At 47.7% G+C, this 15,219-nt stretch overlaps 1 protein-coding gene across 16 annotated transcripts in view; it reads left to right on the forward strand.

The window, feature by feature from the left end:
* Positions 1–15,219, forward strand: part of MVB12B (multivesicular body subunit 12B) — a 112,736-nt gene that overhangs the window by 18,637 nt on the left and 78,880 nt on the right. For 15 of the 16 annotated variants that reach the window (XM_073314858.1, XM_073314867.1, XM_073314856.1 and 12 more), the window contains exons 3-6: positions 5,028–5,135; positions 8,118–8,214; positions 11,881–12,010; positions 12,319–12,441. In XM_073314858.1, the coding sequence (XP_073170959.1) occupies positions 5,028–5,135; positions 8,118–8,214; positions 11,881–12,010; positions 12,319–12,441 (458 nt within the window). Of the gene's footprint in view, positions 1–5,027; positions 5,136–8,117; positions 8,215–11,880; positions 12,011–12,318; positions 12,446–15,219 lie in introns of those variants that run through there. The other variant, XM_073314866.1, reaches the window with a different exon arrangement.

The raw sequence follows: 15,219 nt of genomic DNA on the forward strand, positions 1-15,219 counted from the left end.
CTTGGGCAGAAGCCCCGGCTCTGGGAGCCCCCAAGAGGGAGCATCTGTCATGTGAGTGTGACTCAAGGCAGGATGTGGGGCACATTGACCAGAAAAAACAGCGCTGGGGTCCTCTCCTTTTAGTGCTTCCCCCCGCCCCTTTTTCACCAGACATGTGGGATGCTCCTTCATGGCTCAGCTTGGGCTGGGACACGCAGAGAGGGGTGCTCTCTGCGTGGCCAGTGAGTGACTGCAGGGGGGAAGAGCTTTTGCTTGATTTTGGCAAGAAAATGAAAGAAATGGGATTTCCTGGGAAGCTGCTGGGAGGTTTAATGTGTGTGTTTTGAGAACTGCTCCTGCTCAGCTGATGGGGGTGGAGGGGTGGTCTCAGAGAGGTATGGGCAGACCAGGCAACTTCTTAAACTTCATCCCCCAAGTTTGTTCCTGAATGCAGAACCGCAACAGGCCGTTTTCCATCTCCGCTATCGCATGTCTCTCAAGCTGAGTATTGCACAGTCAGCGACTGCAGTACATTCCTCTGTACCATTGACTCTGACAGATTATTTTCCTTGGAATTTAGTTTCCTGACCCCTTTTGATTACACTCTTTATCTGCATAAGACATAAACGTGTTACAGACATTCCTTCATGGGATAGACTTACAGCAGTGTTAACCCTCTAAACTCCTTTAGACATCTGAGAGGAAGAAACAAACTAATTTTCCCTCTTCAGATCTACTCTCGAGGGATACTTAAAAGCTGTTAAAATCGGCCTACACCGAAGCTCCTTGGTGTATTTGTTGCCCCCAGGGACCCAGGTGTTTACAGATTTTAGCATTATCTATGCAGCTCATAGATATTTTTAAAGGCCTGGGAATGAACGCCCCAAAGCAAGCTAAATGTTATGCCTAAAAATTCAATTAAAATCAACCACAACAAATTCCTCTTCCTCCTCCAAAATGAGAACTAGTGAAAAATAGAGGTGTTGTCTAGGCTTGTGCTAGCAGCAAATGTTTCCTGTGTCTGTCCTTCGCACTGAAATCGCTCCATGGTGGTTGCACCTGCGATGGCCCCTGCCCAGCTGTCCTCACTGGGGACTTCTCCTGCCTGGACAGAGAAATGTGCAGCTGTTGATTCTGGCTCTGTCGTTCGGATTTCCCTCAGGCACGCTCTCTGTTTCAATCTCATGCATTTTAAAAGAACATGATTCCCCCAGAGGTTCCCTTTTCCCTGTGGGTCTGTGGAAGGAAACTCTAGCCACCTGCTTGTCTTGAATCCTCCTACAATTGCAGAGCCTGAGAGCCCAGGAAAATGACTTGGCTTTAATTCTAGTGAATTCAAAATAGCAAAAGAGACTAAAAATTCTTTCTCAAAGTGCAGAGTTTAACCTCAGGGATGGTTGTTGGATGAAGCAAATCTAAAGAGAAGGCTTTGGGGTTTGATCCTGGAGGGCATTTTCCATGGGGGAATGGGAGGACGTCTTACATTTTCTTTGTCTTTGCATTCATTCCTTTGTCTTTTCTTTTTGTTCTGTCCTGCTCATTGCGTCCCAAGAGCGCAGGAGGGAAATCCTGCCTTCTCTCCTGCTCCCTTTCAAACCTTCCACACCTCCTGTCTCTACAGCTTCTGCAGAATAAGGCCCCCTAATGTCGTCTGCCTCTCCCTTTCTGCTCCACTTCTTTTCTGGTCTCCTCTCTCCCTTTTCCTGTCCCAAGTGGTGGGCAGTTTGGGAGCTGCCTAGCTGTGAGACCCAGCATGACCGCTGGCCAAGATCTCCTGAAATCTATGGCATGACGGGCTCTGGCAGCTGCAGCCGAGTTCAGTTAGGGGATGTCTGCACCTTGGAGACTATACCGGCGTAGCAACGTCAGCATAGCCCCATAGTGTAGATGCAGTCTACACTGCCAAAGCTTGTCGGCTGGTGAAGCGATACCCGCTCACTGAACAGAGCTGTGTCAGTGGAAGCCTTCTTCCATGGACGTAGCTGTGTCTGCGCTGGTGGTTATGTGAGCTTGCGACAGCGGTCAGGAGTGCGGATTTAACTTTCCAGGGTAGATCAGGCCTTAGCGCCGCTGTGATCCTGGGGTGCTGCTGCTCGCACAGAGAGAGCCACCGTGAACGGGCACTGGTGCCTCCAGGAAAGCGCTTGTGCACAGGAGCTAAGCAAGTTCTGCAGCTGATAGCCTGGTCTTAAAGAAAGACACAAGATACGCCGGTTGTCTGGAGAGAGGCATGAGGCAGTAGGTCAGAAGGCACAAACTTAGTTTGTCAGGAGCCCACTCGACCATGATGCTAGGAATTGACCCCTTCTCCGTGTGAGCTTGTGCTACCAAACCATTGGGCTGCTCGGAGCGCACGCCTCCCGTGGCCTCTCAGGGCTGCTGCGTAGGCCCTGCAGCGTTCTTCACAGAGACCTGTTCCTTACGCAGGGAGCAGACCGGGAGTGCAACAGGCCACACCCGGCAGCCTCAGAGTCACGGCCAGGTGACCCTTGGGAGGTACTCTCTTTCTGTGGGATACTCCAGGAGGCAACCACATACCTGTCATCTGGAATAAATAACAATATGCCAGTGATTTTATTCCTTCACATAGAGAGGAGGCAGGAGAAAGTTGGCCCTGAATTCTTAGCACAGTTCACGCTGAGCCAGTAAGCAGTGCTTAGGTTTCAATGTCATATCAGTTGTGTGGTTAACCTTCACTAACGGTTCTATGAAATACAACTTCCAGAATTATTCTGCAATAGCTGCTTATTTGGCTGCTGTCCTGACACTGCTGCTTTATCCAGGCGCGAGTGAATCTTAACTCTGACCAGCCACATCACAGCGAAATGACCTGCAGATGGCAGGGTTGGTGTGCTGCACTGTGTGGATTTTTTAAGAACAAGAAAAAAACGATGCGATGCTCAGTGGCTTAGAAAGTGTTGATCTGAAGCATGGAATGAATGGGAAAGCGTCAGTCAGACGCTGCCTGCAGCAGAGCCTCACGGGAATCCTGCCTTCTGGGAAGTGGCAACTTTTTCACGTGTCCTGAAGCCCCTGGGTGCATTCAACCTGTGTGGTGCTCACCTGCGCCGATATCCCCAAGCTCTGTCGTTATGCTTCGCAAACGCCTTGCACATCAGAGTGAGCTATTTATGTGGACTGATCACGGTTCTGCTTGCAGGACGCAACTGGCCGTATCCATCTGACGATCCTAAGGACATGAGAGTGGCCAGACTGGGTCAGACCAATGGTCCATCGAGCCCAGTGTCCTGTCTGCCAACAGGGGCCAGGGCCAGGTGCCCCAGAGGGAATGAACAGAACAGGGCAGTTTGTCAAATGATCCATCCCCTGTTGTCCAGTCCCAGCTTGTGGCAATCAGGTGATTAGGGACACCCAAGTTCAAGAGAGTGCCTTTGACACAGTGCTCCCCAGTAAATACCTGGGCTGCTCCCATAGCGCTTCGTTCTGTTACCAGGCCTGTTGCTGATCGTCCTATCAGGATCTGATTATTGCTTCTGTCTTTTCTCCTGAACCACTCCTCAGGGTGGTCCATACACGTGTTCTCTGAAGAGCAGGGGTGAAAGTAACATTTAACATTTACTGGTACGGGGGCCGGACTGGGGGTCAGCGTCCCCCAGCCAGCCCATCCGCACTGCCTGGCCTGTGCCGCCCAGGGCTTGGCTGTAATTTAAAGGGACTGGGGTTCTGGCCACTGCTGCGGTAGCCGGAGCCCTGGGCCCTTTTAAATCACAGCCCTGGGGCAGCTGCTCCTTTTGCCCCCAACCTCCCCCACCATCATTGGCCCAGGGGGGGCAAAGGACAAGGACGTGAAAGTGCTGCCATGGCTGCGCTTTTAGCAGGGTCCTTTGCTACGGCAGTGTTTTAACGTCAGCTGAGTAAGGGCTGGGACCGGACCAGCCCAGCCCACTTTCACCCCCGCTGAAATGGTGGCTCTCCGTGCCTGGTTGCAGAGAGAGCCTGGACTCTTCTCTTATGTAGTAAGAGGTTGGGCTTCTGCTGTGAACAGAAATTAAATTGTGAAGATGTTTGTGTCTTTCACTATTGGAAACTTTAATTCTTTCAGAGATTCTGTGTTCAGATGCATTGAGATGGGATAGGATAGGATGAGTCGAATCCTGTGCTGATTTACACCCTGCGTTCTGTATTGTGTTGGGGGGGAGTGAGCCAGTGAAGTCTGGCCTGCTGCGTTACAACAGTTCTTGCCCTAACAGGCCTGGGACCATGGAGTAGACGCTGGATTAGAGGGGGTTGAGAGCAACTCTGAGCTGCTGGTCACCGTGGAGACAGGAGACCTATTCCATGCATGAGCTTCAGAGACACTGGTGCCACCTCTGCGTACACAGCCTTCCCTGCAGCTAAAGTGAAGGCCCTTTGAAGGGAAAGGGGGAATTTCACTCTCAGACAGGCCCAGCTAAGTCTGTGGTTAACTCTTCTGAGCGTGTGAACCAAGTGCAGCGATTCTGGTACAATTGCAGTGAGTCTTTCTGTTGGAGAAAGGTGACTGTGACCCTTGTGAACTATCACAGCTTGCAGTGCTCCTTGGAACTGATGTTCAGGGCACAAGGTGCTTTCTGAACTTGATAAAAAACATTCCACAACGGTTCACTGCTTCCACCCAGCCCCACTTGCTGGGCGTGTGAGCGTACCATTCAGGCAGGCTCCGGCCCAACTACTGGAGCTGGGGCACCTTTTGGAGGGCAATTTCCTGCATCCCTGAAATGTAGCCTTCTTTCCATGTTTGCAGATGCTGTGCCCCTTGTGATGGAATGGTACTGAGTGCTGTAATGTGCTGACTTTCCAAAGCTGCCGTTTCCTTATTAGAATAGTTTTTGTCAGGGATTCTTTAATCAGCTGACTTGCTCGAGACACTATTCTTAGAAGTTGGGGCTTTTTTATCCCTCCACTTTACTTTGTGAAATGAACTAATGAGATGCTGAGAGAATTCGGGCCAGCATTAATGAGAATAGGTACGAGGAAGATGTACTGCACATACATTAACTGTATCTTGGCTCACATGTCCTGTCTCTCCCTCTGTCTCATCTTTCCAGGTTGCACAAACAGCAGATGGCTTGGATGCTGACCTCTGGAAAGATGGCTTATTTAAATCCAAGGTCACAAGATACCTGTGCTTCACAAGATCGTTTTCGAAAGAAAATGTAAGTCCATTTGCCGAGTGACTGAACAATTTGCGACTCTGCTTGGTGCGTTCTTGTTCCTAAACTGATTCAGTTTGGGGAGCCAGGATAATTCAAGCAGGTTTTTCAGCAAGTCCAGGTGCGTCTGTAGCCAAGCTACACTGATGGGATCTTTGCTGTGCGCTCGTTCTCTTAATCAGCTGTTTGTTCATGGGGAAAGCAGCTCTCTGAAAGATTAGCACTCACCCAGGGTTTTCAGTAGCTGTGTGTGTCTGCTCTAGAATCACATTTTCCAACGTGGATAGTCAGACTTTGTTCACTGTGTGCAGGCAGCAGCTGTCTGGTGTGCCTCTCCACCGGGCAACTAAATCCAGCCAGTCTTTGTGGTTTGTGGTCTAGACTGTCACTTGGGTAAGGAGTGGTTAGTCTGGGAAAGCCCAGGATCTGATGCCTTTACTGGCTGTTTATATTTGTCAGTTGAATATAATCCTAAAAACTTTATATTTTCTGGAGGAAAAATATTAGATTTTGCTTTCCAAGTGCAGTGAGAGCACTCTATATAGGGGGTACTTCTGCTGCTCTCTGTGTTTTGAATGTCAATATTGATTCAGTTTTCAGTGTTTTTGCTGATAACAGAGAGAGAGAAAGGCAGCCCCCAGTAGCACAGTGGGATCCTGGTCCGTAACTTAGACTCTGAGGTGCTATCAAATAAATAAATATAATAATAATTAATAATAGGAGGCTGATCATGGATCTTGACTTGAAAGTCAAAGGATCCACCAATCTCCAGCCCCCGGCCTCGCTGTCAGCTCTCCAGTGTAACCGTAACCACACTGTTTTGACATGAATGACACTGGTTTCGTTGGGTGCAGTGTTGTAGCCATGTCGGTCCCAGGATATTAGAGGCACAAGGTGAGGGAGGTAGTATCTTTTGTTGGACCAACTTCTGTTGGGGAGAGGAAACAAACTTTCAAGCTCAAAATCTTGCCTCTTTCACCAACCTAAGTTGGTCTAATAGAAGATATAACCTCACCCACCTTGTCCCTGGTTTAGTTAACAGAACTAACCTAGTTAAGTCTCTGAGTTTCACTGTAGGGCTAATTTGTGATGATGTTTATTGGGAGCATCATTCTCAACTGTGTAACGAAATCTTTGAGAGAATTTCTCATTTCCCAACATGGTGACGTTTTCCATGTCTTGGTGTTTAAATGTTGGGGACAGTCGGTTCTTTAACTCTTCTACCTGAGTAAATTGTTTGCTGCACTCTTATATACACTCCATTGGATCAGCACTGACTCCAGCCATTTCAATAGCTGATAAACTTAGGCAGAAGGAAAAAACCACACTATCTGGTGTTGATGTGGCAGAAGAATCATCAGTTTTACAGACGTTGAATGTTAGTGTAAAACAGACAGACAGTAGGAATAATACAACATGAAAGATGCATTAACAAAGACCGTTTTATCCACCAGTCACTGTGCCTAGACAAAATATTAACTGACACATTCGGATTATAGAAAATCAGCACTGCTCACTTTCAGCATCACCACTGTGTAGTATTTAGATTGCAGGGTATTGCTATGGACCTGTTAAGTTTAAAACAACCTGTTCAGAAGGTATGAAGCCCCTAAACAACCTGCTCTTATTTCAAAGCCTCCCAGTTCATACACACACAGTGATCAGAAAGCAGTGGTTTGTCTGAAATATTTTGCTTGCCCAGATAAAAACTGTGTGTGGCAGTTTTCAGGAAGTAATGGTAAAATACACTGATGGGGTCTCATAGCTTAGAATGACATTTTAATTGCTTTTTGCATTTCTGTTCATAAAAGCCATGTGGCAACGAAAGAGTGTTTGTTTTCCTTCCACGTGTGAATCCAGAATATTGGCAGAACATTGGCTTTAATGGGAACTGCAAAGGAAATGAAGTCTCTAAACAATTGTGGAGGCTGTCATGCTAAATTGTTTTTTAGCTCTTCAGTCCTTGATTAATAGGACAAGGCACTGGTTCAGAATTCATATGGATTCCAAATGAAATTTATCATTCCAAATGGCGCGATCTTTTGGAGCTAGCACCATATGTGTTCAATATTAATTAGCAGAAGCATGTAATAACTTTGGCTGTGTCTACATTAGATGTCTTTCCTTAGCATTTCCCACCGTTGCAACCATATAAACATCCTGTGACTTTTGCAGCTGGACCGTGCATAGGGTTTGTAGGCTTACAGTTCACTGGGCGATGGTGATTCTCCTTTAGCTCACTGGGTAGGGACCAGGGATTTTCCAGGAGAATAGTGTGGTCTCTGTTTCCAGGGTACTAAGGGATTACAGTGATGGGTGTGACAGAAGATCCTGAATAAACAAAGGTGCCTGTAACCTCCTAGCTGATGACCCTGCTGTGTTCATACTGTGGGCTGTGTTCATACTGTGCTGTAGGCCATCAGGAGGAAAGCTACAATTTTGGCACAGGCTTTTTTCGTAAATTTAATGACCGAGAGGTTCGGGAAAACGTTGATAAGTCCCAGAAATGGAGGGCGGGGTTGGAGAGCAAGCCCACGCTGCACTCACCGCGCAGTGGGTGGCTCCTGTCCTGCAGGGCTGAGCCCGGCTCCCCACTCTAGGCCCTGTGACGTGGTGCCTGGAGTTACAGCACCACTCAGCTTTGGCCCAGCCTCACCTCCGCCAATCGAGACAGGTGAACGGGCCAAACCTGAGTGGTGCTGTGACCCCGTGTGTTAGGTGGCAACACGACCCAGTTTGGGGACTTAATCGCATGTGTTTGGCAGCCATTTTTCCAAGATTCAAATTCACGGTTTCTATCACCTCTCTGACAAAACCACAGCCTTAGGTCTGAGTTGTTAGCCTGGTACCTGCTACTCGTTCGTCAGTCGCCCTGTCTGCTAAAACACTCTCTGCTTAACAGGGAGCTTCCAGTCAAATCGGTAAGACAAGAAGAACCTGAATTATTAAGAGTGACAGTCACCTGTTTTTCTCCTCTCTCTAAAGAGCCATTTAGGCAATGTCCTGGTCGATATGAAACTGATTGATATCAAGGACACGCTTCCTGTGGGCTTCATCCCCATCCAGGAGACAGTCGATACACGTAAGTGTGTGTGCTCATAATGCCAGGATTTGTGAGCAGTGGGCTCCATGTTCACGCGTGCCCCATGCACCGCCCCAGCAAGGGCAGGCAGCATTGCTGTGTCCGCATTTTTCTGGATGGTGCCAGATGAGGAATAAATGGCGTTTTGTTGCCGTGTGAGATTGAGCTTGGGCCCGAGCTGTGCTGTGCAGAAATGTGCTGGGGGCTTTTCAGTGCAGCTGCCTTGACTGCCCACAGGAGCGTTGCACCTTCCAGCGGGGGTGGATCTTGCACGGGCAGGTGAGGCCCAAAAGGCATCTTGTGTCTGGCCAAAGGCGGTGTGGTAATGTTGATCATGAGCTGGGTGCTCAGCAGGCTCCCAGCCTTTCTGCCCCACATCTTCATCTGTTGACCACAGCGAAGCTGGGATAGAGGATTTCACCTGGGGCAGAGCACCAGGACCCTGCTGCAAACTGTCCTGGTGGCAGGTCAATGCGATGGGGTCAGGTGACCTATCTGGCAAGATAGAGCTGCTTTTAAAGACCTGGCAGAACCTCTCTTTTGGTTACCTGTTAAACAAGCTCAGCTGCTGGGAAAAGGTGAGTCTCTTCTCACACCTTCTTGTTGACTGTCTGTAATGGGCCACACTCTTACCACTTCAAAAGTTATTTCTCCTCCCTTGGTATCCTGCTGTTAATGGATTTATCTCATTAGACTGACATAACACTTGGTAAAGCAACCCACATCCCTTCATGTATTTATACCTGCTCCTGTATCTTTTACTTCATGCATCTGATGAAGTGGGTTCTAGCCCACGAAAGCTTATGCCCCTGTACATTTGTTAGTCTCTAAGGTGCCACAAAGACTCCTCCCCCCCCCCACTTCTGAGTAGTGCTGTAAAGGAACCTTTTGTGATGAGTCAAACTTAAACAGCAAAAGCTGGATTAGTCACTTAAAAAGAGCTCCTTGAATTATTCCCTGGCATGTGTCCTGGTGCATGCAGCTGTGTAATAGTCCTTATCTTGCTCGCTTTCATTAACTATTCCTAATGTGTTAGATCTCCTAGATACACAAGGGATGACACCAGGTATCTAAATGGCTGAAGGGCCACTGCCCCACCTCTCTTATCAGCCCCTCATTCCCCCTGGGGTTTTGAAGGGGAGGGTTCTCTGGGAGCAGTTGCTAAGTGTGGTATTGAGCTTTGTGTGTGGTGCTTATACTGTACACATATGACTTGATAGCACTCAGATATGAGCAAATTAGTGCCCATGCACTGGGTAGCTGGGATCCACATAAGCCTCTCTCATCAGTGCCAAGATGAATTGGAAGGAGAATGCCCAGAAAATCCTCCCTTCATTCCTGCAAGGGAAAAACAGCTTTCCAGATAAACTACGTAATCTGGGGGAGAAAAATCCACTCAGCCCCAAGCCCTCTGCACCAATTAAGCCCGACTCTTGCACCCCCTGCGTGCTACAAAAGGGGTCTGAGCCCCAGCTCTGCAAACCACTCTCAGGCCAGTGGCTGGAGCTTGTGGGAAGGGGCTGCAGTCACTCTGCCAGTGCACATACTTGCAGGTCCTTTTTGCAGAGCCCGTAATGAAATCCAGACCAGTTTGTAAATTGAAAGGGAGGGGCTCAATGTGAGGGGCTTCACAGTGAATAATTAACCTGGATCTCCAGCACATGGGGATGGTTGTTCAGTCACTGCCAGCCTGTGGTTGACTTATAGGTGTGACCAAGAAAGAAAAGATTCTGTAACCCATTACTGACTTCCCAGTGCCACTGCCCCCGAGAGCTCCGGAGCACATGTGGAGCAAGAGTAGAGCCAATCGCTTACCAAGGAAACACCATGGGGTTGTGGCTGGAGAATAACTTTAAACCAAATCACACTCATGTAATGGGTGGCTGAGGAGAGCGGGAGAGGCCTGCGTGATTCATTTACCATGTCCTGTGCAGCAGTCCATGCACTGTTTGTATAAACAAAGTGGGGCATTTCCCCGGCCTCCATGAGCACGTGTAATTAGCGGTTCTAGCTCTGACGCTGAGTTTGCTACAGATGGAGGAATTTAGCAAAGTGTGAAGAGCCTGGCAGACAAGCCAATAAAACCAGCTTTGTGATATTCTGAAGGGAAAATAACAAGTGCCTCTCATTTTGTTCAAAGTAAAATTTGTGGCTACGTGTTTCCATTTGTCGTCTCCTGGGCTAATGATACAACACACTAAATGTATTGCTCCCTGGCCATCTCAGCAAAGTTTAGAAATGTGGGAGTCAAAAGCCAGGCTTCTAAAATCCATGTTTAGACACCAAAATGAAAGTGGTCTGATTTTCAGAGTAGCGGAGCACCCACAAATACATCTGACTTGACTGGGAGCTGTGGCTAAGCTCCTTTAAAGATGTTAGCTGTGGTGTTTTGAATGGTGTGCCTTATACCCTATAGGGTCACAATCTGCACTGTCTGTACAGCGCTGGGATGCAGATTAGTATGGTGCTTCCAATGGCCAGACACTAGGAAGGAAGTGGCTTGAGATGGGTTTGGCTAGGAGTGCAGGAGGCTTGTGAAAATCCTATTTTATTAAATATTTTGCTAGGCTAGAATAGAGCTAAAGCAACTAATGAGATTCAGAGGTTATACTAAAGCGGAAGGAGTTATAAACAACAGCAAGGGCAAAGAAATGTACACTGACTTCCAGAGATTAGAAGGGCCAGCATATGGTAGCAAAATGAACCACAGCTGGGAGAGTGAGCATGCATTTCCATTAACTCAGTTCTTTAAGACTGAAGCTTCTGGTACAATTAGAGATTAGAGCTTGGCTAAACTAGGGAAATATACCCTAGTGTAGCCATACTAGGCAAATTTCCATTGCAGATACACTGCATGAACACAGAACGGGGTTATGCCAGGTCAGTTTACCCTGGTAACTTCCTGGGGTAAATTGCACCATTGCAGCGTATCTGCAGTGGGGGGTTGCACCATTACAAGAGCTACACCGGTGCAAAGAGCCCAGTGTAGATAGGGTCTTGGATGCATTTGGTTGAGGTGTTCCTGAGGAGGTCTGAGTCTGAGTGCATGAACCTCTCCTGTGCCATCCTCTGGGGTCCAGTCTCTCCTCCATCTCCACCGCTCTAGTCTCACCAGGTGACCGCGCTTTGCTGAATGCTCCCAATTTGAGCCTGGCTGTAGGGGGCACTTACAAGAATTTAATATGCACGAATGGCCATGTGAAGAAAATCTTGATCCTGGATTGACCAATGATGCGGGTGACTTTCATATGTGCTACCAAACCGTGTTCGTCACAGCAATCCCAAGAGATTGCTCTGCCGGCTGGTGTGGTGAATGCTACCATGAGACAAGTGAAGTAAATCATATGAGAGATATAGGACGTGGAAACAACAGCCTGACAAATTCTATTACAGAGGCTATAATTCTTTGTGGTATGTAGTATCTAATCTTCTCTGTAGATGATAGTGTGGAGAGAAGTACTGCTGAATAACAAATCTTGCATGCCACGCGAAAGGACTAGGGTTAGAAAATTTCCTCTCAGTCAGTGCATGGCTTTGTACACTTATTTGCTGTCCACCTCCTATTCCTGCCATAACTATCTGCATAAGATCTGAAGATGCAATAAATAACTTTTATACCCTGGTCATGCATAAAAACTAGCCTCTAATCCTGGTTTCCTTTCACAGAAGAAATAGCTTTCAGAAAGAAGAGGCTCTGCATCAAATTCATCCCTCGAGATTCTACGGAGGCTGCTATTTGTGATATCCGAATCCTGGGCAGATCTAAGCAGGCCCCTCCACAGTACACATTCATTGGGTAAGTAGCACTTCATCAAGAGTACGTTCCCATACCGCAGCATGTACCAAACCCATGCACTGTAATTTCCTACAGGAATTAAGCGGGGGTTTGCAAGTGTTAATGTTTGTGAAAAAGCTCTGAGATCATTGACGGGAATGTGCTATATAAGTTTAAGGTATTATTCTGCTTGGTGTGAGAATTAATTGATCCTATGTGGCAATTAGCCTGGTTCTTATTACACAAGATATTTCTTGGTGAAACTTTGATATCATGTGTGCATGCTGCATTTGCTAATAACATTAATGACTTCTCTGTTACTTACAAAGGGAACTTAACAATATGGGTATTTGGTACCGAATGGGCAGGGTTCCACGAAACCATGACTCCTCGCAACCCGTGACACCTTCTTCCCAAGTACCAGCTTCAACACCAGCTCCTAACCTTCCTAGGTAGGTTCTGCCACTTGTCAGTGTTTTCTATGGTTCTCTCCTGCTTGGGCATGCCATGTTGTGTATTTTAGCAGAACACTCAAACCAGTGGGACTGTGACCAGTGGGTACTGTCACTGTATAAATTATTACATGGTCCACCCTCATATGATGGGGGAATAGATGCTAGTCCCCAGAAAGCTATGCGGATATCATGCATCGATGGCATCTGGATGGAATGGGGGTGAGAAGGTAGCAAAGTTGACAGAACAACAACAAAAATGCATTCACTGTGGGCTGCCCGGTGGTCCTGTGTAGCCTGCCGGCCTGGGTCAGAGGGTAAACAGTTCCAAGCATGAAACTGCCTGTCTTTTGTGTCCTGTATACCAAAGAGCACACTGTCAATACCCAGCAAACAATAACAGTGTTGTGGAGCTTTACACAGGTGCCCTGTATCTTTGTTTTTAACTGAATATAAAGCATCTTTGGTCTCACCTGAGTGCCTAGGAGTCTCCTTTCTGGGGCAGGCCAGTGGTGTAGCTAGACTGCTACTCTCACCATCTCCCCTCCTCCCCCTCCCCCGGAAAGTGGGGCAAGGGTAGTCAGGAGCATTCATGCCCTTGGTGGATACTGCAGGCTTATTATATAAGAGTGGGGAACAATTTTTTTTCCAGTCCCCAGAATTGAAGCCTGTGGTTTGCTTTTCTTTGTCATGGCCGAACCTGTGATTTTAGGCCCCGCTGCTGCCATTCGTTGTGCACAGACCCAGCCACCCACCCTCACACAAGGAACTGCAGCAGCAGGGCCGTAGAGCCGCTGCGAAGGTCATGGGTTTGCTCTTGCAGTATATGTGAGTGTGTATTTTATATGTCATAGTAACAGGAGTATAATTATAGCTTACAATTATTTACCACATTTTCCTGCACAAAGCCCGGTGGTGTTAAACAACCCCACATGCAGAGAATGAATTGAATTATTTATATTATTGGCATTTGGTATGAAAATGCAGCATTGCACGCAATGGTGCAAGAGTTGCTCTGAACTCATAGTCCGGGCAAGCCCGATTGGGAAACGTGTTCTCTGTGGGTTTTTACATATTTGGAGTGTCAGTGTTTTGTTAGCACATTCAGTGTATTGCAAATACATAGAATCATAGAATATCAGGGTTGGAAGGGACCCCAGAAGGTCATCTAGTCCAACCCCCTGCTCAAAGCAGGACCAATTCCCAGTTAAATCATCCCAGCCAGGGCTTTGTCAAGCCTGACCTTAAAAACCTCTAAGGAAGGAGATTCTACCACCTCCCTAGGTAACGCATTCCAGTGTTTCACCACCCTCTTAGTGAAAAAGTTTTTCCTAATATCCAATCTAAACCTCCCCCACTGCAACTTGAGACCATTACTCCTCGTTCTGTCATCTGCTACCATTGAGAACAGTCTAGAGCCATCCTCTTTGGAACCCCCTTTCAGGTAGTTGAAAGCAGCTATCAAATCCCCCCTCATTCTTCTCTTCTGCAGGCTAAACAATCCCAGCTCCCTCAGCCTCTCCTCATAACTCATGTGTTCCAGTCCCCTAATCATTTTTGTTGCCCTTCGCTGGACTCTCTCCAATTTATCCACATCCTTCTTGAAGTGTGGGGCCCAAAACTGGACACAGTACTCCAGATGAGGCCTCACCAATGTCGAATAGAGGGGAACGATCACATCCCTCGATCTGCTCGCTATGCCCCTACTTATACATCCCAAAATGCCATTGGCCTTCTTGGCAACAAGGGCACACTGCTGACTCATATCCAGCTTCTCGTCCACTGTCACCCCTAGGTCCTTTTCTGCAGAACTGCTGCCTAGCCATTCGGTCCCTAGTCTGTAGCTGTGCATTGGGTTCTTCCGTCCTAAGTGCAGGACCCTGCACTTATCCTTATTGAACCTCATCAGATTCCTTTTGGCCCAATCTTCCAATTGGTCTAGGTCCTTCTGTATCCTATCCCTCCCCTCCAGCGTATCTACCACTCCTCCCAGTTTAGTATCATCTGCAAATTTGCTGAGAGTGCAATCCACACCATCCTCCAGATCATTTATGAAGATATTGAATAAAACCGGCCCCAGGACCGACCCCTGGGGCACTCCACTTGATACCGGCTGCCAACTAGACATGGAGCCATTGATCACTACCCGTTGAGCCCGACAATTTAGCCAGCTTTCTACCCACCTTATGGTGCATTCATCCAGCCCATACTTCCTTAACTTGCTGACAAGAATACTATGGGAGACCGTGTCAAAAGCTTTGCTAAAGTCAAGAAACAATACATCCACTGCTTTCCCTTCATCCACAGAACCAGTAATCTCATCATAAAAGGCGATTAGATTAGTCAGGCATGACCTTCCCTTGGTGAATCCATGCTGGCTGTTCCTGATCACTTTCCTCTCATGCAAGTGCTTCAGGATTGATTCTTTGAGGACCTGCTCCATGATTTTTCCAGGGACTGAGGTGAGGCTGACTGGCCTGTAGTTCCCAGGATCTTCCTTCTTCCCTTTTTTAAAGATTGGCACTACATTAGCCTTTTTCCAGTCATCCGGGACTTCCCCGGTTCGCCACGAGTTTTCAAAGATAATGGCCAGTGGCTCTGCAATCACAGCCGCCAATTCCTTCAGCACTCTTGGATGCAACTCGTCCGGCCCCATGGACTTGTGCACGTCCAGCTTTTCTAAATAGTCCCTAACCGCCTCTATCTCCACAGAGGGCTGGCCATCTCTTCCGCATTTTGTGATGCCCAGCGCAGCAGTCTGGGAGCTGACCTTGTTAG

This window comes from Lepidochelys kempii, chromosome 16 (assembly GCF_965140265.1).
Source record: "Lepidochelys kempii isolate rLepKem1 chromosome 16, rLepKem1.hap2, whole genome shotgun sequence".
In the NCBI taxonomy this organism is placed as follows: domain Eukaryota; kingdom Metazoa; phylum Chordata; order Testudines; family Cheloniidae; genus Lepidochelys; species Lepidochelys kempii.